The following is a 14,114-nucleotide window of genomic DNA, read 5'->3' on the forward strand; positions in this document are numbered from 1 at the left end:
AAGTGAGATGCAATTCTACTATGTCTGACGACTATGTAGATCAGAGCTAGGATACACCCACAAGGCAGCGTACTTGGACCAACACTATATGTCCTTTACACAACTGTTATTCCAACAACATCCACCTTTGCTGACGATATACTATTCTCAGCCGTTCGAGGTGCCCTATCAGCGCAAATGGCTCTTCATATGGTCGAAGAGAGAAATGGCTTTCTGACTGGCGAATAAACGTAAACCGAGCACAAAAAAGCAAAACTGGTTACGTTTACACCTAAAACAGGCAAAAATGTCACCGACTCACAAATAAACAATCCGCACTTCCACAAGCCAAACGAAGTGACGTATCTTTGGAGTTAACCCAACCCCTTTTTCAGACCAATAGGGGGAGAAGGGGGGGAACCCTTACACATGGCGTAGACACATCGAAGGCAAGACAAGCAACAAAAACAATAAAAACAAAAAAGCCAATAGCCTCCACTGGCTTATCAACGCATTTGGTTCTCTCTCAGGCTTGAATATAAGGTCCTGCTCTACAATTCCGTACTTATGCCCATCTGGACCTATGGCCTCCCAACTATGGGGGAACGCCAGCAATAGCAATATTGATATTGTCCAGAGAGTCCAGTCACTCCCCTCCTCACGCAACCTCACACGCCGGCACCCACGTGGTACCTTCGACCAACCGCAACACCATCACCACAACACAAGCCACCCCCTCTATTATTTCAACCAGTCAGAGACCTCCTAATAGCCCTGCAGCACAAAGGTAAAATACTACCCAGCAAGCTTCCTTCGCATCCTTAATCCCCTCGCCGCGAGGCTAACAAGGCCTGCCCCCTGCAGCCCGCGTCCCGTTCTGGCGTTGCGTAACGACTACCAAACCAGCTGATATGAATCTAGAACGTTGCAACAGTTAGAGAAACTGTTAAATAATGTAGTTATAAGATTTGTTTAACTAATTGCGTTTCAGTCTCAATTTAAGAGGGACAAATTCAATAAAAACAGCAAAGTTTAAAAAAAAAAAAAAAGAAGAGATTTAATAGGCGAACACAAGGAAAAAAACTATATCACGCTTTATTCGCTTCTTAATTCCCGTGCTAGGACTAACAAGGCTATGCAACCGCTCCCGTCTTTGTCGTAATGACGTACCAACCAGCGATAGAATTTAGGAACGTCCAATCCTAAAACAATTTAAGAGACTGTTAGATAATGTTTAGTTATAAGATTTGTATACTTATTGTTAGTCTCAATTTAAGAGAAGATTCAAAAAAAAAAGGAAAGGTTTAAATAAAAAAAATTGAATTAGGCTTTTCTACACCCGTATCAGTTTCCTAGGCTTGCGCTAAATTGGTGTTCAATGGTGCCTCCTAGTCCGTTCTCGATTTTCACAGCCGGGTAGGCGATACCACATATGTAAAATGCCATTAGTCTTACAAAACCAATTTTTACATAACTAAATTAAATGAAATTTCAAAAAATAAGAAATAATTATTAAAAGTCAACTTCGAAAAGTATGATCAATATATCAATAATATAATTTGCAGCTCTAATGTTGAGAAGTGACGACTTTTGTCGAAGCTGCAGTAATATTGAACAAGTAGAAAGAATCCAGCATCTACCGCACTTCACAGAAAACCACTAAGCATACAACACATAGAGGCGTCAAATCGACTAAAAAGTGGCTGCATAAAATTTCTTGACGATTGGGCATCAGACAAACTTTCGTGCTGAGTTCGCAACCCGAACACTCACTGCATATGCACACATACATTCAAATGTGGCCTCATTGCAACTGGCCACTCCAATCGCTTATAAGTGCGCCGGCCGCTGTTGCTTCACACACATGCTCTAAGGACTGCACGCATACATAGAAATAATATCAGCGCGCTGCGCAGCGTACCCACCAGTGCTGCCAACAGTTGATTAGGAAAAAAGTTTCTGTTTCTGGCCGGAAACTAGGGCAAAAAAGGCTGACTCCGAGAAAGAAAAAATATACAGTGAATAAATTGAAAAATTGATGAAAAAGTGAAGTCAGCGATTTTTTTGTAATCGTCTAGAAACATGAGGTTTGAGACGCAAAATGCCAGAATTCTCGAAACCTGCTAGCTTACAATTTTTTCTTCTATTGACGATTGAAACTGCTAGATCTGGCAGGGAAAAGGCTAAGTTGGCAGCACTGGTACCCACCCTCAAGCGTAAGCCACTTAGGCAATGATCTGCGAAACACTGGTTGCCTCTGCTTTGATTTCGGCAATGAGTGTTCGGATCGCGAACTCAGCACGAAAGTTCACGAAGTTTGCCTGGAGCCCAATCGTCCAGAAATTTTATCCAGCCACTTTTTAGTCGATTTGACGCCTCTATGTGTTGTATGCTTAGTGCTATCACTAAGCACACACTAAGCCTGTTGTATGCTTAGTGATGCTACGCATGACAGCCATGTTGTGTATCAACAACTTTTCAACTTTTGTTATTTTGCTTGCGACCAGAGCTGCCAATTTAGCTTGACAGATTTGTCAATATTTGAAGCGCTTCTTCACAAAAAAAATAGCAAACAGCGACTATCAAGAAATCTGTCGTTTCTTAGTTAATGTTTTATGTATTTTAGATAGTTTTTCTTGTTTTTTGACTGCATTTGGTCGATTTCGGTAGATTTACGACCTTTTTTTTTTGCTCGAAGTCTCAATTTTGAACATGAGTTTGACGTTTTTTTACTCTTCTGCGTAATTTCTGTCATAATTTTTCGCAAAATAGTTGGCCGCACAAGTAAATGTAATAAGGCTTTCTCGGACATAATTAAAAAACCACACGCCTTAGTGTTTTGTAAACACTGTTTAATTAAACAATGTTTTGAATATGCATCTAAACATCGATATCAGAAAAACATCGCAAAAACCTCAATGGTCGGATGAATCGATATTTGATAACATCTCCAGCTCCAACCAACTTAACATATTTCCTGTCTTTTGGATTTCGGACGTCTTCTGAGGTGGGTTAACATTTTTGGCTTGTTTTATTAATCTTTGAAAAAATTAATCATCAATATTTTTAATCTCTATATTATTTTTTATTACTATTTAATTACAGGTAAATACAGTGGCAGATTTGAATATTTGTTTAAAGAATGATGATATTTTCCATGCACCACTCTTAATGCTTATTAAAGCAAGGTGCAGATTATGGATATCGAAGCTGAAAACGTGCAGTTAAATTAAGTGTCATCCTGAAAAAACAACTAATTAAATTGAAATACTTTTAGGCTGTAAAAATGCAAGACACTAAATTTGAATATATAGACCGATGATGTGACAAGTTATTAATATAAAAATAACAACTTCCATTTGTTACTAGGTCTATCAAACTTTGGAAATGGGTGCCTACCGGTATATGCAAGAGCTTTATAGGAAAAAGCAGAGTGATGTTATGCGCTATCTGCTCCGCATTCGCGTTTGGCAATACCGCCAGTTGACCAAACTACATCGTTCACCACGACCCACACGTCCGGATAAGGCGCGTCGTCTGGGTTACCGTGCAAAGCAGGGATTCGTTATATACCGAATTCGTGTACGTCGCGGTGGTCGCAAGCGTCCAGTTCCCAAAGGTTGTACTTATGGCAAGCCAAAAAGCCATGGTGTTAACCAACTGAAGCCTTATCGTGGACTACAATCCATTGCTGAGGTGCGAAGATTTTAAAATTGTTTTTTATTTGTTTTCTTGACCGGTTTCCGTTTGATGACAATAGATTAATGTCAACATACATTGATTAATCATGATGTTTATAACTTCCTTAGATGTCTGATACAAAATCATATATGCATCTTCACAAAAGTACATTCAAACTATACTACGTAATTATTGTTTTTTTGTGTTATAGGAACGTGTTGGCCGTAGACTTGGAGGTTTACGTGTGCTTAACTCTTACTGGGTGGCTCAGGACGCTTCATACAAATACTTTGAAGTTATTTTGGTAGATATTCATCATAATGCTATTTGCCGTGATCCGAAGATTAACTGGATATGCAAGCATGTGCACAAGCATCGCGAGTTGCGTGGCTTGACTTCAGCTGGAAAGAGTTCTCGTGGCATTGGCAAGGGCTACAGATACTCGCAGACCATCGGTGGATCCAGACGTGCCGCATGGAAACGTAAGAATCGCGAGCACATGCATAGGAAGCGTTAAGCTCTATATTGTCAGTTTGATGAAAATATATATTCAGATTGCTTTCCAAATACGCGTTGTTTTCTTATGTCGGCGGTGTTGACATGTACTTAAAACTTAAACACAAAAATGCCAATATTTGAGGTCGTTGAATTATATCCCAGACATATAACTTTGGCAAAGCTAATGGCTATGGACTCGCAAATACATGTGTCATTGTGCGCTTCTACACATTTAAATTTTTACCTATATAAGCAAAACATACCAAGTTGGGTTTACTTTCTACAATGTATGTATGTATTGCTATGTACATTGAGATACGAAAATGTTTGTACTTGTTTAACTTTACAAAATAGAATAAATCGAATGAAAACTAATAGTAGATTTAGTTTGCTGTTTCACAAGCATCAACCCAATCATTGTACACATCAATTGGTTCGGAAAGAAAATTAATCCCAGTTTGAAAGTCCTCTAGGCAAACACGGCATGTTATTTTAGCCGTATTCCTTCCTTTGTCCCTGTGAAAAGAAAATCATTTAGTAACTTGAACTCCATCCAGTAAGCGATATACATTTTCACTTCACAAGATTTTTCATGATTGCAAAACGGGCAATTAAACTGCTGATCCAGAGGTTCAATATTTTTTCTCTTTGGAGGAGGCTTCCTCTTAGATTTCCGTCTTCCCATAGTATATTCCAGAAAGTCTTTTAAATTTTGGAATTGTAAATTGTAGAAAACATTTAATTTTCTTTCATTCTATCAAATTTTATACAATCGAATAAATAATTAATCGAATGTTTTGCGAAGTTGCCAGGGTAGCACACATTTTTATTAATACTTTTTTTTTTAAGTTTTTTCGAGTGTCTTATTTGGAGTAAACAATTAATAAAATGCATAAAAGCCTTTGTATTTTGCTTTGATATTTGGTGAGACCGCAAAACAAACTGCGTATTCACGCAGTCGCAAAAAAAACATAACGTGATATCGTCTGACGGCAGCTAAAAGATTGCCACTATTGAAAAACGAATAAAGAAATTTAAAAATACAATAGATTTATTAAAGAAAAAATATGCATTTTCTTTATGATAGAAAAGTGTTCATTTTAATATTATAAGTATGTTAATTCATTATTTTGAATTAAGCAAAATCACTCAAACAGATTTCGAAACCTCTTGACACAACTGTAAAAACTTTCCGAGATTTAATGTTACGGTAGTAAAAAGTTGCTACCATTTATACAAAAAAATGTCCAAAAATGTGTTTTCTTTTATATTATTTATGTTTTTAAAGATGATAAAATAAAAAAAGTTTTTGGGACCTGTTGGTTGCAATTGAAAGAATTTAAAAACTGTGCACGCTAAAAACAACAATAAGCATCAGCTGTTTCAGCATTTGTTCTTTTGCTTGTGAACAGCAAATTTAATTTGCTTGTAAAAAAAATTAAGAATATATAGATTTCTTGATCCCAAAATAACTGGGATAAAATTAAATGAAGTACATTTTATTTAAAGAGCAACAAAGCTAAAGTTGTTACCTAGTTGGAAATAGTTGTGCTCAATAATTTTGAATTATATACGAATTAAGCACGCAATATCATAAAGCTGCACTTAAGTCAATCGAAAATTCTAATTATTCTCGTTCTTATGACATAAACACATTACATAGAAAAGTATTGAGTATGACATGTAAGAACTTGGTGGCATCTGGCCGAATTGAGATGATTTTAAAATCTGACAGCGAATGACAAAGTATAGTCGATTTAATTTAGAGATTTAAAAAAAAAAGAATTTACAGATTTCTTCGTTAAATTAAGTTCGAGTGCACGCAACAATTATATTAAAGCATTTATAAAATTTAAATGATTTTATACGGGCAAATTAAAAATGTAATGACCTTTCTATTTATATTTATTTATACTATATTAATATGGCTCAACATTAACTTATCTCAGACCCAAGTGATAGAGATTTTAAGATCATATTACCTAAAAAAAAAAAACATTTATTTTGATTTAAAGAATAAACTGCATTCAATTCGAATTAAAATTCAAACAATGCATTCAGTTTGAATTAAATCAGGTGAATATATCAAAATAAAAATTCAAATAGAATTTCAAAAAAGGTTAACAACGTAATTAATTAGTTAAGATTCTAATTGAGCGTAATTCAAATGCAGATTGGAAAAAATCAATGTATTAAAAAATATGTTAATTCAAGATGAATAAAAATCAAAACTGATTTGAATCTTTTACATCTCTGTTATATACATAGAGTAATCAAGTAAATGTTGCATATGATTTTCTGTGGCTGTTGATAAAAAGCGTTATAACTTAAAGAAACGCAATGTGAATTACAACCAAGCGAACCGCCGTTGATCAGGTGTTACCGTTGTTCAGCTTTAGTCTAGTAACTTGCGAAACTCAAAGCTTACAAGCAATGCGTAAAGTACATATGTATGTACATATATACATACATAATCGTTATTACCATTTTACTAATTAATCATGTTAGAGGTCTACAAAGTAGAAAAGAAGTAAAATGCATAAGAAAAAGGAAAAATTTTAAAGCCTAAAGTGAAAAACAATAAATGAAATAATATCTAAGCAAGATTAATAAATATCACAAATAATCTTAAAAATAAATTAAAACAATAATAGATAATAAATTTTTTTGAGAAGTTTTTTTTCATATTTTCTTTGGATATAGAGGTTTGAAAAATGCTATAACAACTGATTTTGTCGATGTATGTACATATATGTACAGATGTATGTATGACCGGCACAAATGTATATATGTATGTACATAAGCATGTGTGCGTTGAGCGCTGACAGTGGTACCCTTGCCGCTCTCCGATACTTTACATGAGTTGAAAGCTTTTTTAACATTGCAGATGTTATATGAATGTAAGGATTTGCTAGATTATGCATTCGTACAAAGGTCATGCTTCCAACGTTTACATCAAAAGCTCTGCTCTCTCGCGCGTGCGTGAATAAGCTTTTGGCCAAATTTGACAGGTGTAATGTGCTGGAATTTGTTAGTTGAGTTTTGTGGCTGCAGAAAGGATTATTAAAACTTAAATTATCAGTGAAAACATTATTCTTTCAATCACTTACCTGCATATGAATCTGCAAACATATGTACATATATTAACTGAGATGCGTATAATTTCAATCCTTTGTATGTTTTTTTTTTTGTGCAGGCACTTATCAAATATCAAACATATGTATGTACAATGTACATAAAAAGCATCCTATACGATGTTATTACCTTTCTACAAACATGTGTATATGGATACATACGTATGTATGTATGTACATACATACATATATACATACACATGTGTCTATATCCAAGTATGTATGTATGTATACATGTGTATATACAATAATGCAAACATACATACATATGTATTTATGTTTAAGAAACTTAAAAATTTGCAATGCTAAAAAACATCACTTTCATGAATATTAATCTGTGCTTTTGTAGGTTTATAAATGTACATACATTCAAACATATGTACATATGAACGTCTTTCAATGGAATTGTACAGTGTGTTAAATAAAATTGAATATCCTAAAATGCTGCAAAATAGATACTAATTTGGAATTAATCATGAATGTATATACATTTACGTCCATGTATCCATATATGTGTGAATGTATGGTAGATAGTACACATTGGTGCGTATAATATATACATATACATTTACAAGCATATGTACATAAGTTACATTTTGTGCTGTGGAAACAAATGGACGCATAGTTCAAAAAGTCTCTAAGTAAATTACATACTGGACAGTATTTAAAAAATGGAACTGCCAGTGGTAATGTTATTACTGTGTTTTATTAATACAATTGACGGATCAAAAAATGGTAAGTGTTAAAGAGTTAAAATAAAATGTTTGTTTAGACCTTTGAAATATGTACATACAAAGCTTGTAATGTTTTATTTGTATTACAAACACATAAAAAGCATTTCATAAATACTGTGCCTCCGATTTTTCGATTATATGTATTAAATTTTTCAATCGCTTTTAGATTTTTCGATCACGTTTGTTTCTTTGATTAAATAAGGACTTGATCGCATTTCTTAATTTTCTATAACTTTTGAATTTATCGAGAATTATTTATTTGCCTTTACATGGATAATTTAAGGTAAAATTTCAGATTTTTATCTCTTTAAATTTTTGTTTAGAGAAAATAGAGATTTTCCGGAAATTTGCTCCTGTAAAACACCTTAGATATTATTGATAAAATTTTGGTGAAAATATCAGCTCCGTCTCTCCTATGGTCTCGGGTGTACAGCGATCACCCGTTATATATGTAGATAGAAGATAGATATACATATTTTCACAACTTAAAGATTCTCTTTTACTCCTTTTTAACAAATGCCAAAGCTTATAACTATGTACTTATTATTCTCTAACGATGCGCTTTTATTGGTAAATCTTTTCCAGATCGTATCACTCACACGTTAATAAATTAATATTCTCTATTTTAGAATTCTTCCATGTATGTAATTAAGTACCTATTTTTTGTTTCGTTCTGTGTATATTAGCGTCAATTCAGATAATCGAATCATTACTTGGAGAAAATGTTTATCTTCCATGTAATGTCACTACATATGATGGAGATGAGGCAGTTTTAGTATTGTGGTATCGAGAAGACAAGGGCACACCAATTTACAGGTAAAAAAAGCTTTATATATAGAACGTCACTAAAGATTCAATGAATGAATGAATCAAACAATATTTTTATTTAGCGTGGATATGCGGGCTGGTTTATCGAGAGGGCCAAAACGATGGTCGGACGATGTTGTTTTTGGAGACAGAGCATTTTTTGTTTTTGAAAACGAGCCTGGTAAACTTGCCATTGAAAAAACTGAAGCGATTGATTCTGGAATATATAGATGTCGTGTAGACTTTCTTAAAGCTCAAACATACAATTCTCGAATAAAGCTTAATATCATAAGTAAGTGTTTTTTGTATTCATATCCCTGACTAATAATGTGTTCAATGTGCAGTTTAAATTACAAATGTCACTAAAATTTTTAATGTATGCTAAATTAATTAACAGCACCAGCCAAACAAGTTATTATACGAGATAGTGCAAACGTAGAAAGATCTACTGTAGTGGGTCCATACAGTGAAGGGGATGTTGTCGCATTAAAATGTCAAGTTGTTGGAGGTAAGTTTCCTTATAATAAACGAGACTTATTAAGAAGTTTTTTAATAACTTAAAAATTGCGCAGGCTTTCCCACACCATCAATTTTTTGGTACCGAGATGGAATTGAAATTCCAAGTGGATCCACTTATTTGACGGAAGGCAGGGCTCTTCAAAACGAAATTTCTCTTGGACCCTTAGCTCGTGAGGACCTTAATTCCAGAATTACTTGCAGAGCTAGTAATCATCCAAGGGCATCGGTTGTGGAGGCCGTTGTCCAAATCGATATGAATTGTGGGTATTGGTATTATCTGAAATGAAAGATTTAAAATAAACATCATTTTATTGATGAATTTTTCTAGTCGCGCCTTTGAATATCAGATTGTTAGGAGCATATCAGCCCTTATCAGCTGGACGGAGATATGATTTACTGTGCCAAAGTGCTGGATCAAGACCCCCTGCTGTTATAACATGGTGGCAGAATGGCATCAGGCTAGAGAAAACTACTGAAACGGTAAGCTTATCCTAATTAAACCAAATTTGGTCCCAGAGAACCAATTTAAATTAAATATATATATTATATATATAACCGTCGAAAATCGATTTAACATAAAGTTCTTAATTCGCCATATAATTACTGCAATTGAGTTAAGCCATGACCGTCTGTCCGTCCGTCTGTATTAGTAACAAGAACCCAGATACCATAAGAACTAGAGCAACTAAATTATGTACCTAGGAACTCCTAATCCCGAAGTAGTACGTAACGTGGTGCGCTTGCTGACGCGCCATGCAAACATTACTGCCGACGCTAGAGCGAAAACGTGCTGGGAGATTGGTATGAAGTATGTATGAGTTTTTAAGTCTGTTCTTGTTTTAAATTATATTAGACAAAAAATTTTTAAACTCTTCAATGAAATATACTTACAAAATGTTTTCAGACTTCAAGCGATGGGAATCAAACTACAAGTACACTGTCAATAATTTTAAGCAAAAGTGATGCAGGAAAGTACTTATCCTGTAAGTCGTACAATCATGCTGTACCTTCGGATCCATTAGAAGATGGTTGGAAGCTCGACATTCAGTGTAAGTAACGCTAATGAAGCCAAGCAGTAGTTGGGGTTGTGTTTAAAAGGTTGGGACAGGTGAAGAATCTGCTCTTACTTAGGACAGCAAATGTCTGATTCCATTTAACTGTTGCTTGCACTCTAACTGCAAATTAAAAATTTAACTTAGGTAATTCATTTCTCGAGTGCTTCTTATAGATTGCATAGGTGTTAATGCCGTCTTTTGCTGAGTGCATCGTAGGTCGAATCGCCAAAAATGCATAAAGTGGAATACTACATTTATCGATATTTATAAATACATCATAACGAAAAAGGATACACAAAACGGAAACAAAAAAAAAAAAAAACTACAGTGGCCCATATGAATTTTTTAAAGGCCTTTCTGGACTTGACTCTAGAATCTGAAAAGGAATATTCGCCAGCCAAGATCCTTCCAGGAGACTAACCGCTGAGAAATATTGGTATAATATAAGGAATACCTAACTTCATTACGAACTTTGGTAAAGAATATTTTAAATAATGTGAGCAAGTTATAAAATAATATCTTACCCAGTCAGTTGATGTGGGGTTTGCCACGCCTCTTAAAGCCTATTACATGTATTTGAACATGTTCACGATACCCTTTTCTATTTTTGTATAAACTGTTAGATTTGAGGAATTTCTATTAATCTTTTCCAACTAGTGCGATAAATAAGAGAATCATGTGAACACTAATTATTTAATTTTAGATATTCCTGAGGCATATGTTCGTTTGGGAACATCTTTAGACCCCAATTCACTGCGTGAGGGAACGGATGTTTACTTTGACTGCTTTGTGGTGGCACATCCTCAGGTGTTTCGCATAGAATGGCGCCATAATGTAAGCTCAACATTCGATATTTAAGTATTTTATACCTATTATTTCTTTCTATTTAAGAATCAGCCATTATTGCATAATATTTCGCAAGGTGTTATTATAAGTAACCACTCTTTGGTTTTACAAGGCGTTACACGGGCTACCGCCGGTAATTATTCCTGCGTAGGCTTTAATGCGGAAGGAGAAGGGATCAGTGAGTCTTTTGCGCTAAATATATTATGTTAGTATATCTCGTGTAATTAATTAGTTCACAAAATTCATATTAATTAAATTTTTTAATTTAGATGCTCCCACTTGTGCTCAAAATCAACCAAAAATTTATGGAGTTGCCAAGCAGGAAGATGCAAAAATAAAGTGTATAGTTGACGCTAACCCCTTTGATGTAGACTTTAGTTGGACTTTTAATAATTCGGCGGAAAGTATTGATGTTGCCACAAATCATATATCTCGCTTAGGTAAATATCCATTTATATATATTTAGCTATTTGCAAATGCAAATAAACATTGCGCTTTAGGTACAACATCAATTGTAACGTACACTCCGATTACTGAACTAGACTATGGTACATTGCTTTGTGTGGCAACCAATAAAATAGGCAGACAGCGAGTACCATGCGTTTTTCACATAATTGCTGCAGGTAATATTAAAAATCAGATATGAATAGTTTCATATATTTATATGTCAAAGGGAAATAAAAAATTTCGATTATCTTTTTAGGTCGCCCTGATCAAGTACACAATTGCACGCTTATAAATATATCCATGACGTCCTTAACCGCAACTTGCAGCGAAGGTTTTAATGGGGGATTACCTCAACTATTTTTATTAGAGCTCTATGATTCTAATAGTCAAGTATGTGTTATTATTCTTGGTTATTGTTAAGATATACAGCGGAATTGAATTGATTTCACATTTGTATGTAGTCGAATTAAATACTAATAGAGCACTGTTTTAAAAATATTTTAGGAAATTAAAGCGAATATTACATCCACGGAACCAAGATTTACAGTTGCTGGACTTATTCCTGGTAGTGTCTATGTATTATCAATATTTGCATACAACTCTAAAGGACGTTCTGAATCCACAATAATAAATGCAGCAATGCTAAGAATGCCAGAAAAGCAGCTAACGTTCGAACAAAGTAAATATGACTAAATAACTAAAAGTATTCAAGACTATTTATAATATTTATTGATAATGTATTTTATGTTAGTAAAATTGTGTAATTTATATTTCTCTGCGCACTATAAGCATAGTGTTTCCGAATGGATTTTTTGTGCTGATCACGTATAATAGGTCAAAAGAACTAATTTTTCAAAAATGGCTGTAAACTCTATTTTACGGGTGTCAACAACGGTTTTTTTTACGTAATGTGGTGGGTAATTTTCGATCTCGGATTCGTGACAAGCACAAAAAATCCATTTAAAAGCATGCGACATGTTAATCGCAAAACCCCCAAAGCCCTGTGTGATTACAATTCTAAACTTACTTTATTATTTCAGCTAATAAGCCACGCGCAGAATTATTATTTTCACCAATGGTGTCATTAACTATTGGCCTAACATTGGCCGTGTTTGTTGCCACCTTAGCTATTATTCTTGCTCTACGAATTCCATGCGCGGCCACTACACGAAGAAGACAAAAAGAGTTGTCTAACGATAATGAGTCAAGAGACTTATCACCAGGACCCAGTGAACAGAGTGCAAGCAAGGATGTTGACGAAGCTGATGACAAAAACCCAGATGTGGTGCCTGAAGCAGTTGATTTTGAGGAACAGGTAAAATGTACTTATCTAAAAGCATAAACATTTAACAATAAAAACATTCATTTTAGCTTGAAAGTGGTAGAAAAAAACAGCACATATCAACCATTGATACAAGTTGCAATGTTCGTAGAAATGTCATAGTGAATACACCTTTAAGTCAAAATATGGAAGGGTCGGAAAGGGCTTTATGTGCTGCTCATAATATTGGTTATTGTACTCTGCGAAATGTTAGGCAAGGATCAAATGCAAATTCGATAGGAACCTTTCCAATGGTATAAAATTTCTTCATGACACTATCCGGAACCAGTAATTCTTAAATATATTCATTCAACACTTTTTATTATTTCTTAGAATATAACGCCACATGTTTATTCAAACGCAATTGCTCAGTGTACACTTCCACGACAACCGTATCCAAATGAATGGCCAAGATTTTCTGGGACTATGCAAGGGAACAGTCATATACCACAAATTTCAACGTTTCATCAACTATCAGCAGAGAAACCACATCCCCCACCGATTCGAGAAAATATAGGGGAGTATGCAGCATCATCGTCATCAGCATCCAACAGTTCAATGATTTCGTCTTCAAACACATTTCTTCAATCTCAAGGCCGAACCATAGCATTACATCATATGAATCAAGCTCAGCCCAGCCGGGTCTATGTTGGATCTCCGGGCAATACCATAAGCGCAATTGAGCAAAACCATTCTGACGATGAAGCTACCGTCCAAACTCCGTTGATGATAAAACGAGACAGTTCCGTATGACTATAGAATTTCCACGGGGTGCACAACACAGCCCTGTGACCTTAGATAAAATTTTAAAAAATGGCTAACCCATAGAAATAGATTTTTTATACAAGTAAACTCTATTATTAAACAATACTATAAAAAATATCTAAGACGCTCAAATATTCCTTAGAATGAATTGAATAATGTATGTATTTTCTGCCGAGGTAACGAAACCAAAAATGTCACTTCTCGCCTGTTTTAAATGTAATCACATGCCAAATTTTTAAAAATGTTAGTAAAATTATAAATTTTTCTAAAATTATAAATTAACTTTATGTAATATTTATTTAAGAGGACTCTCAAATATTTTTAGTTT

The 14,114-nt window shown here is 34.4% G+C and overlaps 3 protein-coding genes and 1 non-coding gene across 4 annotated transcripts; 3 read left to right on the top strand and 1 right to left on the bottom strand.

The window, feature by feature from the left end:
• The first annotated feature begins 2,910 nt into the window (after positions 1-2,910).
• On the top strand, positions 2,911-4,227 carry LOC108601649 (60S ribosomal protein L15). The gene is made up of 3 exons (XM_017989549.2): positions 2,911-2,986; positions 3,349-3,675; positions 3,872-4,227. The coding sequence occupies exons 2-3, from the start codon at positions 3,367-3,369 to the stop codon at positions 4,175-4,177; spliced, it is 615 nt and encodes a 204-aa protein (XP_017845038.1). The 5' UTR covers positions 2,911-2,986; positions 3,349-3,366; the 3' UTR covers positions 4,178-4,227.
• LOC117134745 lies at positions 3,114-3,194 on the top strand. The gene has a single exon (XR_004458821.1). It is a non-coding gene; the product is annotated as a small nucleolar RNA Me18S-Gm1358 (small nucleolar RNA).
• Positions 4,228-4,429: 202 nt separating the features above from the next.
• LOC108601650 (transcription elongation factor 1 homolog) lies at positions 4,430-4,916 on the bottom strand. Its single transcript, XM_017989550.2, has 2 exons — positions 4,728-4,916; positions 4,430-4,674 (listed from the first exon to the last, which is right to left on the bottom strand). The coding sequence occupies exons 1-2, from the start codon at positions 4,841-4,843 to the stop codon at positions 4,542-4,544; spliced, it is 249 nt and encodes an 82-aa protein (XP_017845039.1). The 5' UTR covers positions 4,844-4,916; the 3' UTR covers positions 4,430-4,541.
• Positions 4,917-7,683: 2,767 nt separating this feature from the next.
• LOC108604760 (hemicentin-1) lies at positions 7,684-14,013 on the top strand. Its single transcript, XM_017994350.2, has 16 exons — positions 7,684-8,027; positions 8,713-8,842; positions 8,917-9,125; positions 9,231-9,341; positions 9,406-9,612; positions 9,681-9,832; positions 10,257-10,401; positions 11,111-11,241; positions 11,299-11,458; positions 11,523-11,693; positions 11,754-11,876; positions 11,957-12,090; positions 12,205-12,379; positions 12,741-13,015; positions 13,072-13,275; positions 13,355-14,013. The coding sequence occupies exons 1-16, from the start codon at positions 7,964-7,966 to the stop codon at positions 13,772-13,774; spliced, it is 2,811 nt and encodes a 936-aa protein (XP_017849839.1). The 5' UTR covers positions 7,684-7,963; the 3' UTR covers positions 13,775-14,013.
• The last annotated feature ends 101 nt before the right edge of the window (positions 14,014-14,114 follow it).

This window comes from Drosophila busckii, chromosome 2R (assembly GCF_011750605.1).
Source record: "Drosophila busckii strain San Diego stock center, stock number 13000-0081.31 chromosome 2R, ASM1175060v1, whole genome shotgun sequence".
NCBI lineage: Eukaryota > Metazoa > Arthropoda > Insecta > Diptera > Drosophilidae > Drosophila > Drosophila busckii.